General features: G+C 38.1%; 1 protein-coding gene across 3 annotated transcripts in view; it reads right to left on the bottom strand.

The window, feature by feature from the left end:
* Positions 1 to 17,448, bottom strand: part of mast3a (microtubule associated serine/threonine kinase 3a) — a 49,613-nt gene that overhangs the window by 8,034 nt on the left and 24,131 nt on the right. For 2 of the 3 annotated variants that reach the window (XM_030160130.1, XM_030160129.1), the window contains 15 exons: positions 15,669 to 15,689; positions 15,345 to 15,423; positions 10,034 to 10,191; positions 8,225 to 8,300; positions 7,093 to 7,302; positions 5,792 to 5,893; positions 5,013 to 5,145; positions 4,198 to 4,283; positions 3,876 to 3,961; positions 3,391 to 3,599; positions 2,486 to 2,624; positions 2,085 to 2,217; positions 1,817 to 1,982; positions 1,399 to 1,500; positions 897 to 1,019 (listed from right to left, as the gene is read on the bottom strand). In XM_030160130.1, the coding sequence (XP_030015990.1) occupies positions 897 to 1,019; positions 1,399 to 1,500; positions 1,817 to 1,982; positions 2,085 to 2,217; positions 2,486 to 2,624; positions 3,391 to 3,599; positions 3,876 to 3,961; positions 4,198 to 4,283; positions 5,013 to 5,145; positions 5,792 to 5,893; positions 7,093 to 7,302; positions 8,225 to 8,300; positions 10,034 to 10,191; positions 15,345 to 15,423; positions 15,669 to 15,689 (1,823 nt within the window). The remainder of the gene's footprint in view (positions 1 to 896; positions 1,020 to 1,398; positions 1,501 to 1,816; positions 1,983 to 2,084; positions 2,218 to 2,485; positions 2,625 to 3,390; positions 3,600 to 3,875; positions 3,962 to 4,197; positions 4,284 to 5,012; positions 5,146 to 5,791; positions 5,894 to 7,092; positions 7,303 to 8,224; positions 8,301 to 10,033; positions 10,192 to 15,344; positions 15,424 to 15,668; positions 15,690 to 17,448) is intronic. The other variant, XM_030160131.1, reaches the window with a different exon arrangement.

Consider the following 17,448-nt stretch of genomic DNA (forward strand, 5'->3'; position numbering starts at 1 on the left):
GAATGTGGAACCTGAAATAAAAGGTTTGTTAATATCTTAGTGTAATTTTTGCATTTCACAAATTCATCCCAAGGGCCAGACTGGACCCGTTGGCGGGCTGGATTTGGCCCCTGGGCCGTATGTTTGATACCTGTGTTCTATTGAAATAAGGATGCAGCAACAATGAAAGATGCAAATACGTGTAACACCATTTCTAGTTGTCTATCATGGTGTGAATGTAGACACAGTCGCGGAAAAAAATAATTTGGCCACCCTTGTTTTCTTCAGTTTCTTGTTGATTTTAATGCCTTGTACAACTAAAAGTACATTTGTTTGGACAAACACAACGGTAACAACAAAAATAGCTCGTAAGAGTTTAATTTAAGAGCTGATATCTAGCCATTTCCCATAGTTTTCTTGATAATAACCAAAATATCTTCAGTTCTTACATCAATAGCTATGGCATTGTACTGCCAAAAACAGTGCTTTTAGGAATTCTGCGTTTTCTTTTCTGTCTGTCTTAGTCACATGATACACACAGGAGTTAGTGCTTGATTGCATAACCATTGTTTTTGATGACTTTTGATGGTCTAATAATTTTTTCCACAACTGTACATTATTATGTTGTGACAAGTAAAGGCACTATTCAGGTGTAGGTTCATTTCAGACTTTTCCAAGTTTATTATGAAAATAATTTAAGACCTGTTTTTAGTTTTTGTTACTTTTAGTCTTTTGTTCAACATTAGCTTTAATTTTTGAGATGAGGTTTAGAGATCTCTTGTCCCTTCTGTACATAAGGGGAACATTTTGTGAAACAGCTCAACTGTCTTTATTATCACTCTGCTACTATTTAGTATAAACATTTACATTTACATTTAATTAACTGTTCATAAATCTGCCTGGTTAAATCTACATACTGTCAAAATAACTGGTGTCCTCCTCGGTCTCCAGCTGGGGGATGAATTCAGCTTTCTGCCTCAGGAGGCCATTCCAGTCCAGACCCAGGAAGAACATATGCACCTTCACCTCAGTGGTTCCACCTGGAGAGGAAATATGATAAAATTTTGTTGTGAGAACACTCTGCAAAATTACAGAATTGACCCGAATTCCTCTCAAAAGCATTAGCAGACTAAATTAAGCTGCTTGTCTTAACTTCTAAACACTGACTGTGTCAATATACACCCTAATAGTTTGCTAATCTTACACATTTCTGCTGCAGATCTAATCAGATTTAAGGTTTGAAACAAGGACATGAATGAAGTCATCCATGTAACCTCAGGTACAGATTTATGTCAACATTAATTGCAACTGCTAATCCCACAACAGTGACATATTCAATGCTACATCTTGCCACAGAATTTAATGACAAAAGATGAAAACAAGTATGTGAACCCAGCAGGCTCACTCATTATCACTAACCTGTTCCCAGTCGCTCCAGAGGGCTCTGTCTCAACAGTCTAGTGATCAGGTCCTGGGCATCAGCTGGCAAAGCATCCTCTCCGTCTGGCCAGATTATCTCATCTGAAAGAACAAATACAGGTTTAGTTTGAAGCCCACGTCAACTTAACTTACAGTGCAGTTGAGACTGAATAGTAGGGGTGTAGCTGTGCACTCACTACGGTGCAACAGGCCTTTCAATACAATACAGAGGTGTACCGAATGAATACATGTAGCCTATGTGAAGAACGCAAACACTCGGGAAGCAGGGTGGCTGCAAGCCGAACCCATGTGTAGTGAAAACGCATCGAACCGAAGACCCCCTGTACCGAAAACGTACCAAACCAAAATTTTTTTGTACCATTACACCCCTACTGAATAGACAAATGTGACCTCTTACCATTAACTACTTGGCCAAAGAGTTGTTCTGGTGTGTCCCCAAAGAAAGGCACACACCCCACTAAGAACTCATAGAGGATAATGCCCATGGCCCACCAGTCCACCGGCTTCCCATAGCCTTGTCTCAGGATCACCTCTGGAGCAATGTACTCTGGAGTTCCACACACCTGTAAGGAGAATAAAAAATAGAGAACAATATGCAACACCGGTGTCAGGAGAGCTCAAAAATACAGCCAAAAAGAGAAGACACAAGCTGACTAAAGACAAACCTGTTTGTCGATAAACTCTCTGGTATCTTTCTCAATGTGTCCTTCGTATAAATTGGTGGTCATATTCATTAGACCGATCTTTGACAGTCCAAAGTCCGTCAGCTTAATGTGTCCCATGGAGGTTATCAATAAACTACAAAGAAAGAAAACACAGATGTGTTTAAAGTTAAATCAAATGATGACCCAAAAACACAAATTTCACATCAAGTGGCAAATATCAAAAGCAGAAAACACTCCTCTGACATCAAAAGTATTTCAGGGCTTTTAATGATGACATGAAGACAAGAAATGATGAAAGCTTTGATTTAATTCGTTGCTACTAAAAAAATAAAATAAAAAAAAAACATGAAAAATGTGAAATGTGTAGGAATATTCTCTTTATAGGCTGGCAGAGAACTCACTTGTCAGGTTTGAGGTCCCTGTGCACTATGCCATAGTTGTGAAGGTACTCTAAAGCTAGAACAGTCTCTGCGAAATACATCCGGGCCATGTCCACTGGCAGAGGACCAATATTCTTCAATAGATTAGCACAGTCTCCACCTGTGAGAAGGAAGGAGGCAATGAACAGACACATCAAACTCTGAGGCTTTTCAAGGTGAAAGAAACTACAAAATAAATCATGAAAGGCCAATTTTCAAGTAAGTTTAGACTTATCTGAAAAAAGTAGAGATCTGATTTCCTGTGATGATTTATTGAAGTCTTTAAGTTTCACATTTTCAGAGATGAAAACTAAACCCCACTGAGCTTGGAAAGAACTTGCTTTGCTTTTCCGCTTTTCATCTGTACTACACTTTATATGATCAAAAACCTTTTTCATTCCAGTTTTACTTTTTTTTCCCTTCTTGAGCATATAAGAGTTCCACATACTTCATTATATATGAGTTTCATTTAATATGCAAGAAAATATTAAACATCATACATATATGGGTAAAGCAAGGCGGACATTACCGCAAAATGAACCCTCACAGGATGATATAGAGCCTGGACACAAAGTGGAGGGGACCGGATGGAAGGATCTATTTTGCAGTAATAATCCAACCTATCACACAGCTCTTTACTAGTGAATTTAACAATTTGAAGAAAAAATATTCTACTGATTTGAAAAAAGATTAAAATGATCCCACTCTAAACAAAGCTTTCTGACTCTACTGTGAGTAGATAGGGATATCAGGAATATTGGGGAATAACATTTCACACAGTGTCATCACTGATCCATCAAAATCAAAAACTCAACAAACTAATGTAATAAGAACACAATAAAAAAGAGAAAAGTGTCACCATTCTCAATCCAAAACCTCAGGCCTACCTTCCACATACTCCATGACCATGCAGAGGTGCCTCCGTGTCTCAAAGGAGCAGAACATTGAAACTACAAATGGGTTTTCAGCGAAGGTGAGGATGTCTCGCTCCACAAACACCTGCTGGATCTGGTTCCTTAACATCAGGTTCTGCCGGTTGATCTTTTTCATAGCGAAACGTTGCCGGGTGTCCTTGTGGCGGACCAGAAACACAGCCCTACATGGTCCAGAATAAAAAGGGCCAGGAGAAATGAAAAAAATAATACGGATGGAAAATTAACATTGGGAAGAAATAGTTGAGGAACTACAAGCATCGTTACAAAACAAAAACACAGACTCAAAACTGACCAGACTAACTCTCTGTGTCCAGACCAAAATACTACAAAAAAAACATCCTCATTTTAGTTTCTTTTCTGCTTTTATTGGCCTTTCTGTGGTGTCCACAAAAAGACTGAGTAAGTCAAATGCAAACAAAGTCGTCTGTCTTACTCACCCATAGGCGCCATTGCTAATGAGCTTGATAGTCTCAAAGTCACTCTCCAGTGGTTTCCTCCGAGGAGGGGTGCAGGCGGCTCGGCTCTGAATCACACATTAAAAGAAAAAAAACAAAAACAAAAAAACAGAAGGAAAATAACAGGAACTTAGCTGTGTTACTTCTAAAAAGCATAAATTCATGCACTTCATGACTTCCTTGTGATCATATAATAGACCTAATGACTCTTTCCTCACACTCATATATAAGTGTTTGTCGCTGACTCTAACTTTCTTCTTCCACTACAAATCATAATGTAATGACAGAAGACTCTTTCATTTACCTGTATAGGTGTGGGCTCTCCGAAGTCATCCGGCTCTCTGCTGGCCGCTCTGTGACCTGGACTCGTCTGTTCCAAATTGACCATCTCTGTCACAACAGCAGACGTCACATCAAACTCTAATAAGCTTTACTGAACCACAATGAGGACAGACAATGAGTGCTTTCATCTTACACTGACTAATGATACTTAATTCTGCAAAACCACACAACTGTCACTGCTTTCAATATTCTTCAGCAGAAGTACACGCAATTATTTAAAAATGTTACAGTCCAGTAAAAGGATTAAAGTTTCTCAGATTTAATTAAAGATATAATGTGTGACATTTCTGGATTAAAAGTTTCAAAAAATAACAGCTAGGCCTAAGTTACTTGTTTTTTGACTTGTGCTTCGGGTTGGGCAGTAAAACTCAAATCATAATTCTTGCAGCGTATGTTTTCTTTTGTCTTTTGGGATCATTTTGTTTACGTTTTCAACCAAATCCCTTGCAAATGTTTTAAGTTCGTTGTATTATTTTAACAGCCCTGTCTCATTTGGTCACCTTTCAACATCCCATTTACTAACATTGATGTTTAACACAATTTGCAGCCATTTCATAACAAAGATATAAGGTAAATATATGTCACTAAAAAGGTGAATAAAACTAGAACGCGTAAACATAATTACATCTTACGTTTTCAAAAACAGCATGTTACTCTCATGCTGCTTCATAACTTCATCTACTGCTATGTCTTTTGCATGATGTGACTTCTAGCTGCAGAAATAACATACTGTGCATTTAGAAAAGGGCATATGTGAGTGAAGTATCAGAGCTGTACCTTCCAGAGGATCCCTAGTGAGGCCGAGCTGGCTGATGATGTATCTGGGGATATCAGTTTTGATGCCGTGGCCCACCTTGGCTTGACCCTCTGCGGCCTCCAAACGTTGGTAAAACTCCTCAGGATCAAACTCCTGCAAAGAATAAAATTAAGAATGAGTTTGGTTTAAAAGGTACATTAAGCGACACATGCATAGTCTCATTAAATCTGTGCTGGAGTCCATTTAGTGCTAGTAAGCTTGTTATTTGCTGTCTCCGCCTACATCCATGATAAGGGCCTGCGCACTGACACAATGATCCTTATATTTACTCCAGACTTCTTTAATACTTCTCTTCCACAGCGATAACTTGATGCAATATTCACTATCTACTACTATAAATGAACAGATCACTGCACAAAATAGACTGCAACACAAAGCGATGTAGTTCTTAATGGAAAAGCTAGCACACCAGGAAACAAAAATGAAACGCACTCTGCTCCACAAGCCTGGAACAAAGATTTTCCAGTAACATTAGTTAAAGCTAACAAGAGGTCATGCAGCATGCAGTATGAATGTCACTTTATCAGCAAAAAACAAGCTCCTCATGTCAGTTAAAACTAATATTAAGAGATTTATTAAGGACTACAATTCAAAACATCATCATATCCAGCAAAGTAAATTGCTTTTGGCTCATACCAACATCTATTACTGCAAAAACTATCATTATCACAATATATCATCAATGTATGTGAGTCATCTGTGGTGGACATTCTATTACTACTGCGTCTGTGAGTCTTACCAGACACTCCAGGAGCCTGGCAGGCCTGGAGATGATAATGAGGATCTTCTTCACTAGTTTGGTAATGACGGTCACCTCCTCGCTCTCTGAACGCTCATACGCCTAATGAAGACAGAACAGACAATGACGGATTATTATTGTGACTTAATCCAGTTGACACAAGCCATGAGGCGGCAGCACAGCTCATCTACAGAGGCTGTCTGCACTTTGGCCTGGCAAATATTTTTAGCATCCATTTCATCTTCTTGCATTATCTGATGGGAATCAGGGCTGGTATTTCACCATGTTGCATCAATTGCAATGAAACAGCATCTCATTTCTGTTCTCTGACACACCAGACTTTAAAAAAAAATATGAAAAGCCTCAACCACACTTATTAACAGTAACTGTCTCCTTATCTTAGTCCAACATTGCCTTGCCTTGATCAAACAATTATAGTTTGCTTTTCCATGGGAGTGAAATAATGATGTCAGTCAATGTTCAGGCTGGTGAGCTTACTCCTTTGTTTCTTACAACATTGGCTATTTTTGTTTCATTCTTATATTAACACTTGAATACATATTATTTTCCAAGACAAACAATCACCATCAATATGATGGAAGAAAAATATTTCCAAAGAAAGACGCCAAGACTGAGGACAAATTCAGCATATGACAGAAGGCAGCAGTCATCACTTAAAGCTTTTTCTCATGTGGAAAATGATGTTCATGGCTATGGTGAAAAAATAGTCACAGAAATGTGGTTGCAGTGGAGAAAATTAGAAAAAAATTATGGATATCCATATTGTAATGTGGAATAAACTTAGCTATTAGAATGATGAGATTTAAAAAAGAAAGGGTTTATGCTAACTCTGGACGCATTATTAATGAACTCCCAGATACATTATCTAACTTTGAGCAACAAAAAAAAAAAAAAAAAAAAAGAAAAGGGTTTGTGTCTGCAGCAGGAGCAGTAATGTATTCTACAGAAGTGTGTGTTAGCTGCAGTAAAAGGTTATGTACTAAATCATTATATAATCAAACGCTTGACCACTGCACAGATCTGTGTAATAACAGAAAATGACAGCACCATTACTGACCAATGGATTGGAATCACAGGCAATTTCAATTTAATGTTCTCAGTGCAGCCACAGTAAAGTACAGCATGCAATGTTCAGGGCAATCTGAGCCGCAAACAATCAGAATTCACTTAGATGGAGCACACACTTGTTAAATGGCTGGATGATGAATTAAAAAAAGGGACAAAGTTGTTTATTTCTTAGAATCACCTACAGAAATCTTGTATCAAACAGCAATACCCACCTCATGCAGCAGCTTTTCTAGTTTCTCCTGCAGCTCCACAAAGTACCTGGAGGTTACCAGGCCGTTCTGGGACTTGTCCAGACAGTCTCTGGCGAGCTCGACCAGCTGGTGCTGAATGAATCCCAGCACGCCATCCGCCAGGGGCAGAGCAGTGCCGGGGGAACACTCTGCAATGATGTCGAGCAGACGACCCTCCATCTGGGCTGTCGCCTGGGACACAAGGATGGAAGACTTCATTTCAGACTGTGACAGCAGAGTGGTGTTCATTGGTCCCGATCTGTAGGAGACTCAAGATTCTGGCTGTGATGGTGTAGTCTTTTGTTGCATACGAAGTTTTTTAGCTCAGGGAAATTACTTAAAAGTATCTTGGCAGTAATCGTGATAAGAGTTCTGCGGATTCTTTACTCAGGAAAGGTAATTCAGGTCTCCCTTTTGTTTCACTGGACTCCTTTAACAAAAGAAAGGAGATATTGCCAACACATACTACCTTGCATCACCATCTGAATATAAAACATGGCCAACAAGGGATGCAGATCATCATCAAGTCACTGTTACTTATTAAACAGTTTTAATCATTTCATTTTGTGACTAGTTGTCTATTTTACTTTTTTAAAATATGAACTCCAACTTTGGTAATAAAGTCATATTTTTCAACTGACTGTAAAAGTTTATAGAGTGCATAAAACAACACAATAAGAACAACAGTTGGCTTTATCTATGAAATGCTGTTAGTAGTCCATCTTTGGAATGTTTTAGTTTCCGTGGCAGACCTACATTGATAACAGGTGCAATGCATAAAATGGATTCTTTTTGCATTAGTCATCTTCACCTCAGTCCACATGAATTCTCCTGTATATCTCTCCTACACCTCATGAAGCTTTTCACTGCAATCAAGTTTTAAAGGATGTAAGATATCATTTTTTTTGACTCACTAACTGCATCCACTTAAATCTCCTATTCTCACCTCAATATGTAAATGAGGTTTGTAAACTAGGAGCAGTTTAAGTAGGTTTCTATATGGATATGTATTAAAACACTAATGTTCTAAAGAAAGAGCTGAGAAAAAAAAAAAAAACAATACAGAAAGAATGCAAGAAAATTGAAATGAGAAGCAAAGGGGTATTTGCAGTACCTTTGGAAAGCGTTCTTTGTAGACATGATTCATCATGACAATCTCATTGTCAAACGTTCCACATGTCCGCCCAGGGCTGAAGAGCAGCCAGGCAAAACAGAAATGAGAAAACAGATCAGAAACTTCACCTTAAATATCATATAGTTTATTTGCACCAATGTATTCCACAAAAACATTTGTGGACAAACACACATAAAGGTCTTAAACTTAGGTGTGACTAAATGAGTTTATGGGTCATAAACACAGCCTGTTTGAAAGTAACACCCATGAGATTCAGATCATGTTCTCATCTGCAGTATCCATGACCACATCTGTTGTGTTCAAGAGATCAGTTACAAAAGGGCAACTTCTAAACTCTATCTATATGTTACAAATCAATGCAGTGTCATCAACAATGTTAAAAATAGTCACCATGAGTGTTCCTATACATTTCATACTACAAATAACAATATCAGCATGTGACATGCTGTACTATTTCTGAGTAAACACAACAGTTGCATGAACAGACTGGTGCTATTTAAGTCAAACAGCAACAGTTTTGCCCCTGAGAACTATTTGAAGGCAATAAGAAATGCTTTACACACCCTCTTAAGATATTTTAGAGCAACACTGATACGTGTCAGTTGTCTGCAGTAATTGAAAAAGCAAAGCTATTATAATATGTACACATTTTCAGTTTAGTTGACTAAAACCCAGATGGACCTTTTTGCTGATGAGATCTGCTTTAATGATTTTCAGTGTTCTTAACATGAAAATGTTTTAAGTTAAAAAATTAAATGCATAAAATGCTAACAACTCTCTCCTCAATGGACATATCTAGAGCCCACAGGATGCCCCTTTATATATGCTACATGTGTGGCTACGTATGTTTATGTGGCATAAGTAAGGAGACGTCATAGAAAAAAAGAACCACATCAAGACTTTGGCAACACCCTTCACAGCCCATCATAAATGTCTCCAGCAACCTCAAACCTCTACACTGCTGGAGGTTTTTGGAAAGCTGGTTTAAGTTTTTTTTATGAGAGCAGCCATGCTGAATGATGAGGAAATGCTAAATTCTAATTCAGGGCATCATGCTGAGATGCTTTCTATAGAACCACATGAAATAATTATCCTGTAGTATTCAAACACACCCAGTGTGTATTTCATTATTTATATGCATACATGAAAGACTAGATATTTCTGGGGATATCCAATGATGTAAGGAAAGTAAAACTACAGCAAAATCATTTCCTGGCATATGGACTTACATAAAATGGATCAAAATGTAGGAAAAAAACAAAGGAGTTCTCATAATTCTGGTGGACACTTTCATAAGTTGAGAGATTTTAGGAAAAGTTGGCAACATTTAGTCTCTGATCACACAGAAGGAACCAAAAGTTGACTAAAACAAGTCTGGATGGGAATAAGGTTGATAAAAGAAGAATGGCTGGTTAGAGGTTAAAGGTCATGTGTTTCTTTTTCTAATGTGCAAAATAACATTCTGCGGGTAATGTCATAGAGAACACAGGATTGTTATTATTTTTCTTATATTTTTAATTAACTATGTGTGTTGTTCTGATATCTTTTGTTGTCAGAGTTCCCAGTATAAAAATACCCTTTTTTCTACAGGAAAACTAACACTGATTCTACAAATACATAAACTCTATCGGAGGGATGAAAACCATTCTATGACACTACAAGTTACAATCGATTAGATGAACTGATCAGCTAATTCAGCTGATAGAAGCACAAGTGTCTGTGTAATGAACAAAAAAAGTCTCATGTATATCCATACGGCAAAGTTACTGTAAAGTTGTAGTTACGTACCTGAGGCTTCGGGAGCGGATCCTGACAGGGGGTGAGGGATGGGCTCCTTCTTCATCCGCCACACACTCTGTGCTCCGGAAATGTTTGAAGAGGAAGTGGAGGTCATCTTGAGTGGGCTGGAAGGGCAACTGGTGCAATAACTCCTGGGAAGAAGATGACTGAGAGAGACAAGTACAGATGGGAGGAAGAAAAGGCAAAAAAATGTTAAGAACTAAGTAGAATGGAGAGGAGTTGAAGTGCACAGATATTAGTTTCATTCCTACTGGTCTGAGTCAAAATAATAACAAAAGAGGTATTTTAATGATTGTGATGTAACGCGGTATCATGATGGGAGTTATTGCTTTCACCACCACTGCTGATAATAATCTGAGGCAACACATTAATATTTTATTTACACGACCTTAACTGATATTTAGTCACGCTGTCATTACATTCTAACACAATAACTGCATTTAATGTTATTTACTGTAATATTAAATGCTAACTTCACATTAGGTGAATAAACTTATCTAACTGCTTTTTGTATTAAACTACATCTGGAATTTTATCCAGTATTAAGTGTGTTTTCCCAGTGAAGAGGATGCAACAGTACAGACAGGTGAGCCAAAGAAATGGGCCAGTACATGGGATAAAATTACAGACTTCCCCAAATTTAAACATTGTTGGAAACATTTGATAAGTCCCCCCTCCCCCAATCTCTTTCTCTCTCTTTTTCTCTTCTTTCACCCTCCCTCTTTAACCCCAACTGGTCAAAGCAGACAACCATCCACCAGGAGTTGGGGTCTGCTCCAGGTTTCTGCCTGTTAAAAGGACATTTTTCCTCACCATTGTCACCAAGTGTTTGCTCCTGGTGGATTCTGTTGGGTTTCTGTAAATTGGCTTACAAGTCTGGTTTCTATATGTAAAGTGTCATGAGATAAGTTTTGTTATGATTCAGTGCTATACCAGAAAATCTGATTGATTGATTTATAAAGTACACAAGTCAGAAATGTACAACACGAGCCTGGTTGTATGAAAAAAAAAAAAAAAAAAAGACATATTCTCAATTCCAAAAAGCTAACTCCCCTTTTACTATTTTTGTCAACTTTTAATTAGTAATTTGTATCTACGTCAGGTTTTATAGCTTTGATGATATAACATCCTGTGTTTGAGGCCTTCCTCTGATAAGACAGTCACAGCACAACTCTCATAGATTCACTCATTATCCTGTTAAGTCAGAGCCTTAAAGGCTTTCATGTTCCACTGTGGATGTGGATTAGATGTAACTCTTAACAAGGACATGTTGAGAAAAGCTGTAATAAAATAAAACATCATAAATCCCTTTCCAGAGCCGCGTTAGCTTTAGTGTTCTGCTCTCCTGAAGCTGGGTTTTTCATTCCTGCTGCAGCATGCCCAGAGGCAGGCAGCGTGGCAGTATGGTTTAGCCATGCATGCATTGGTTTTGTCTTCCAAAGCCAAAATGTGCGACACATGGCCTGGAATTTATGAGAACTCCCATCTGGCTGGGATTTGGTGTTTGACTGGAGGAAGAGCAAAGAGAAAAGGGGCTCATAGGAAAGGGAAAAGCCCAAGAGAGAGAAAAAGTCAAAGGAAAGCAGAGAGGAAAATAATCAGACAGAAAAAACAGCACGAGAGCAAGGAACTGATAGAGAATGAGGAGTAGAAAGAGAGGAGAAAGATCCCCTGAGGAGGAAACTAGAGACTTGACTGAGCCGAGGGAGATCAGCATAAAGGCTGCACTGACAGAAACCCTGAAAGGGGCATTGTGTCGGTAGGGCTGACCTCACCGTCTCCCAGCCATGTGGTCGGCCATGCAAAATTATAGCCGTGACAGAGGACCTGAGTTTTGTTTTAACAGCCAGCTGCAGTTTCAGTAATGACCTTAAAGATAATCACCACAGAAACTATCGATAAATAGCTGACTGGTGGAGGTGGGCAAAGACTCTGCAGGCGTGCTCTGAGTTTTCCTGAAAGGAAAAGTTACGTGAGGAAATGCTGTACAGTCCCTACTCAATTTATGATGTCATCCAGGAAAAAGAAGCCAAGCATTTCAACAAGACTTGTGTTATTTTAGTGATTAGCCTTATTATTCCTGTACTTTCCGGTCAAAGGGGACAGACAGAGTGAACTACTCAGATTACCATAGTCATTTATACACTATTACTCCACATTGTTTTTAATCTTTGTTTCCCTGAAAATAGTATATAAAATGTATCTATAAGAATAAACCACATGCAGCAATATTTTAGTAATTAATAGTGTCTAAAACTACACTTTTATACCCTTGCTAACACTGGTCTACAACGTTTTAGAAATTATCTCCCTCAGAGATTAAATGTGCTAAACGTTACGTATTTTAATAAGATTAATTGGAAAACAAATGACAAAAGTGCTGGTTTGCTGATGTTTTCAATTTATATGATGAAGTGTTATTACACATATATATTGATCTATGTACATTTATACAATCGATTTACAAATCTTCCATTAGATAGAACCTGTAAAGTGAATGTATTGTAATGTGCAGACAGTGTTTTGAAGTAGATCTGGTAGCTCTGAGATAAATATTCCTTTTTATTAAAACCCATTCTCTTGTTAATTCTTAAATTTCACATTTGGACCTAAGACGATACCTGGGAAACTTCAGCCAACCAGCATTTTTGACTTAATTTTTCTTTAACACGTGGTAAAATTTCACTACTTTTATTCTAGAAGCATTTTACTTGTAGACCAGTGTAATCAGTCTTTTCCGATTAAAACCAATGCTGTATAAAATATTCCGTGAAATCTCTGGGAAAGGCATCTGCGGATTCATTTCAGTTTCCTTTCCCGCAGTGGAAAAGCATGATAAGGACTCATGATGAAGGGATGCATCATCATGGGACATATCCTGTTCTGACTGAGTCATCAGAGGATAAAACATTCATCTGCGTTCAGTGTTTTTAAATAAATCAGTTCAATGCTGAAAGTATGGTCAACCACACTGTCATGTAACAGTTTTGGGGCTGGTGTCAAGTTCTCCACCTGCTTCCACTCATATTTATTAGCATCAGTTAACCAAACTGACTCAGCTGTGAAGTGTTAAAGCATTACTTCACATTTTTTTCTTATAAGTTATGACGGATGGCAGCCGGCACACTCCCAGTATAAAGGCTAACAGGAGTACAGAACCTGAGGAACATACTGCTGTGGACAGATGGAAAGACTTTAGCCACCTAAAACAAATATAAATATCAGTTTAAGTATATGCTATACTTAGAATATTTCCACCACTTCACCTTTACCTATCAGACAGCCCTTTCTTTTTGCATTTAAGTTGTCTTTAGAACTGCCAGACTCCTTTGACAAAACTGGGGATGCACCGATACCGGTATCAGGCATCGGCTCCAATACTCAGTGTACTCGTATTCGTACTCGTAAAAGTAATCCGATACAAATGCACCGATACCACTTACGGCCATGTGACATTCACAGTTCAGTGCAGCAGGTACGCGGTGGTGGAATAATGTGTGGGGAGTGTGAAGAGTGTGGAGATTTTTCAAAATAAATGACGGTGATAAAAGTAACGCTGACTGCAAGTAACATTAAAGACACAGACAGATAGGGGCGGAGCGTTCTGTCCATCTTCTGCATACGAGGGCCATTCAATAAGTTCATGGCCTCACCCAGAACAGAACAACAAAGACTGATAATTTATATTTTATTTTTCAACATAATCTCCATTTACAGCAATGCACTTGGTCCATCGATGTTCAAGCATCACTATCCCATCACGAAAGAATGTAACATCCTGTATTATAACAACCAGTATTTCTGGGTGAGGCCATGAACTTATTGAACAGCCCTCGTACATTCCATCTGTTTTCCAGGTGCTGGCGGATGTGTATCCAGATGGAGAATACTAACGGGAACCATGGAGGTAGAGGATCTGTTCAAAGAGCAACTGTGTGAGTTAGTGAAAAACTACTGACAGATTTATGACAACTACCCAGGGCTGGGCCAGGGGTATGGAGTGGTGCGGACCGCCGCCAGCTGAAGTGAAAACAAAACTTATCGCTCATTTATCTTTTCCCTACCTGCTGAAGCTTCGCTTTTAAACCTTACTAGCGAAAATGCTGCAATATTAGTATCACATTAGTGTTGCCTCTGTCGTCTCCATGTTTTTCATTACTGACTTTCTTCTTCTCAAAAAACTTTACTCTTCTTTGTGGTATTTGTCCAGTATGGTTAATTAAGAGCGGCGCCCCCTGGCGGATTAATTGAGAAATGCTCATTCCAACAATTAAATGTCAGTATCTGCACCTTGTTCCAGTCAGACTAATGACAACAACAAAAAAGCACATTTACAAAAGGAACTAAGAACTGGAATGGGGTTATTAAGCACTCGTATCGGTACTCAGTATTGGCAAGTACTCAAATGTAAGGACTCATACTCGGTCTGGAAAAAAGTGGTATCGGTGCATCCCTAGACAAAACAGTAATTTTTCCTCACTGTCCTGAATTTTTAGATTGTTTGGTAACTGAATCCAAATTAACCTGTTAAATCATCACAAAAAAAACTAACTAAGGCAACAAAAAATATTCAGAATATAATACAGACTTAAATTGGTGCAAAGCTTTTTTTGGGGCTAAAATTCCTTTTTCTGGTGCCTCCATCCAGAGCAGGACACTATTTAGCTTTTGTGTCGGCACTTCTGTCTGCTTCTCTTAACTGGAATTATGTCAGAATAAATAGGTACCTCATATGGATCATCTTAAAAAAAAATCCAAACTAACCCAGTAAGATTCAAAGCTCTATCAATACTGCAAAACACACCAGTCTTTCCTGAATGTAAAACTTCCATCTCTTAAGAAGTTGTTGTAAAGAGCAGTTTGTTTCTTCATCAAAACAAGGAACTTAAAATTTAGAGCAATTCTGATGGATATTTTGGGATAAGAAGTTTTCAAAAAGAAAATCCATCAAACACACTTCTGCTGCAAAATCCACTTCTCCATTGTCCTTTAGTGTTTTAGTAGTACAGACCTCTGTTATGGTCCAGTTGGACATGGCTTTTATAAAATAACTCTCTATGAAGAGTGGACAATTATTTATAGGCAGACTTATTTCCTTGTAATACCTCCGCTGTGACAATGTGATATGATTTACAGGTTTAGTCAGTCAGCAACATGTATTTACAAGACATCACAGACTTGTGAACTGATTGAAGACTAGGTATGAGTAACAGGAAGCTAAATGTTCCCGTGACAGTTGTTTCAAAAGCTGATGAAGGTAACAGACAAGATGGTGAAAACTGAAACAAAGTCATCTTACAGAGACAGATGAGCTGGGTGCATTGGTGCAGTATCCAGAGGAGGGAACTGATGCCACTGACCACCTTCGGCCATCCGCTCTGTCGAAAGAAACCAGAAACAGTCTTGAGTTTTAGCTCATTTTCCTACAGTATGAAACCCACACATCCTGTTGTCTTGCTCTCATCTTCAAAGCACCCCACCACCACCACCACACACACACACACACACACACACACACGCAAATCTCATTTCATAAAAGTGCTCTTCTAGTGCAAATTCACATGCATTATTTGATGTTTAACTGATAAGAGAAGAAGAAAACAGCAGCATCTCATTTCCTTACCTTTCAGTACGGGCCAGCTGGCTGCATAGATGCACAAAACAGAGGAAAACACACACACAAGTGTGATGCAGAGAGATGAAGGACACAGACACAAGAGACACAAAATGAGAAAGAAAATAAACAGTGTTTAATGATAGTGACAGCGTAAGTCTGGCTGTCACCGTCACTGTGTTGTTTGTCTGTCTCACAGCCAGTGGCGGTCGGCCGCTGCTGCTGTTGCTGAACACCTGCCAAGTCGCTATCATACTGCACCACTCAGGCCCACAGACACTCAGTTTGTGATTCATTACACACACGCATGCACGAAAACTCCCTGCATGCTCCCACATACACCACGGAACACCCATCCAAACCCCCAATCAACAGAAAACATTTATGTATCAAACCTCCATTTACAGTTGAGGTTGTAAATTTACATACTCCTGAGTCAAAAGCATTCAAACTAACTTATAACGACTACCCCCATGGCTATATTTTGATCATGTGACATTTCAGGATATTTGTAATGAGTTTCTTTTTTATTTCGGCTTCTATTTACTTTATCACATTCTCAGTCGGTCATCAGTTTAATATGTCTTCAAACAGCCTGGGAACTTCAGCAAATTGATGTCATAACTTTAGAAACTTCAGTTTGGATAGGAATCAGTTAGTCGTATTCTAGGGCCTTCCTCAGACTGAGTATTGTTTTGCTTGACATCACAGGAAAATCTAAAGAAATCAGGTGAGACTGTAGGAGTAAAATAAAGACAAATCTGGTTTGTCCTAGAGAAAAAAATCCAACCATTTGAAGGTACAGTATTCAGATAAACAAACAATAGTACTAAGTAGTTGTAGTAGTACTAGGGATGTAACAATTACCGGTATAACGATAAACCGCAGTAAAATTGCCGACGGTTAGTATTACCGTTTAATTCTAATTATCATGATAACTGTGTTTGATTACTGCACTTTTAGGGGAAAAAACTTCCATGTAAAAATCTGCTTTTATGTCAAATATTTGAGTATAGTTTAGTTTTTAATTTATATCAGTTTTAATTGTATATACCTAATATCTGGAACCAGTATTCACTTTTAAAGTCTTTGAAAAGGTTCATAAAGCATCTTTGTGTTATTTATGCAATAAATTATATACATTTTTCAAATCGGATTTTATATATATTTTTTGTGTTTTCTGGCCTTTTATGTTGATGTAGTAGGTTAAAGTGAAAAAATAATAGACAGATGATATAAATGAAGTTGTGCTGAAAAAAAAAAAGATACCAAACATGGGTATAGTAAACATTTGTTTATATAGCATATAAAGGCAAAATCAAAAGGACTGAAAAACGGACAAAATAGGCTCAGACCACTAAGGGTTAATATTTGAATGATTCTGCCAACAGAAAGTGCATTGTGCCTATTATTTTATTTATTTATTTATTTATTTTAAATACAACTTCGTTAAATTATTTCAGTGTGTGTATTAGTATTTTTTGAACATTTTGAGCACAATTTAAACATTACCGTGATAATAATGATAACCGTGATAACTTTGGTCCCAATAACCGTGATATGACATTTAATATTGTTACGTCCCTAAGTAGTACTCATTACCAACTACCACAAATGAATGGACTTGGGTGCAGTGGCTTCAACAGATTTCCAAAGAAATGGTAAAGGCGTTGGAGGTAACTGGTAAAAAAATATCTCCAACCACAGTAAAGTGAGTGAAGCATTGCCATAGCCCGACAGAGAAAACACTTAATCCAAAACCAGTGTAAAAAAAGTTTTCCAATGAGTA

The sequence above is a fragment of the Sphaeramia orbicularis genome, chromosome 17 (assembly GCF_902148855.1).
Source record: "Sphaeramia orbicularis chromosome 17, fSphaOr1.1, whole genome shotgun sequence".
In the NCBI taxonomy this organism is placed as follows: Eukaryota; Metazoa; Chordata; class Actinopteri; order Kurtiformes; family Apogonidae; genus Sphaeramia; species Sphaeramia orbicularis.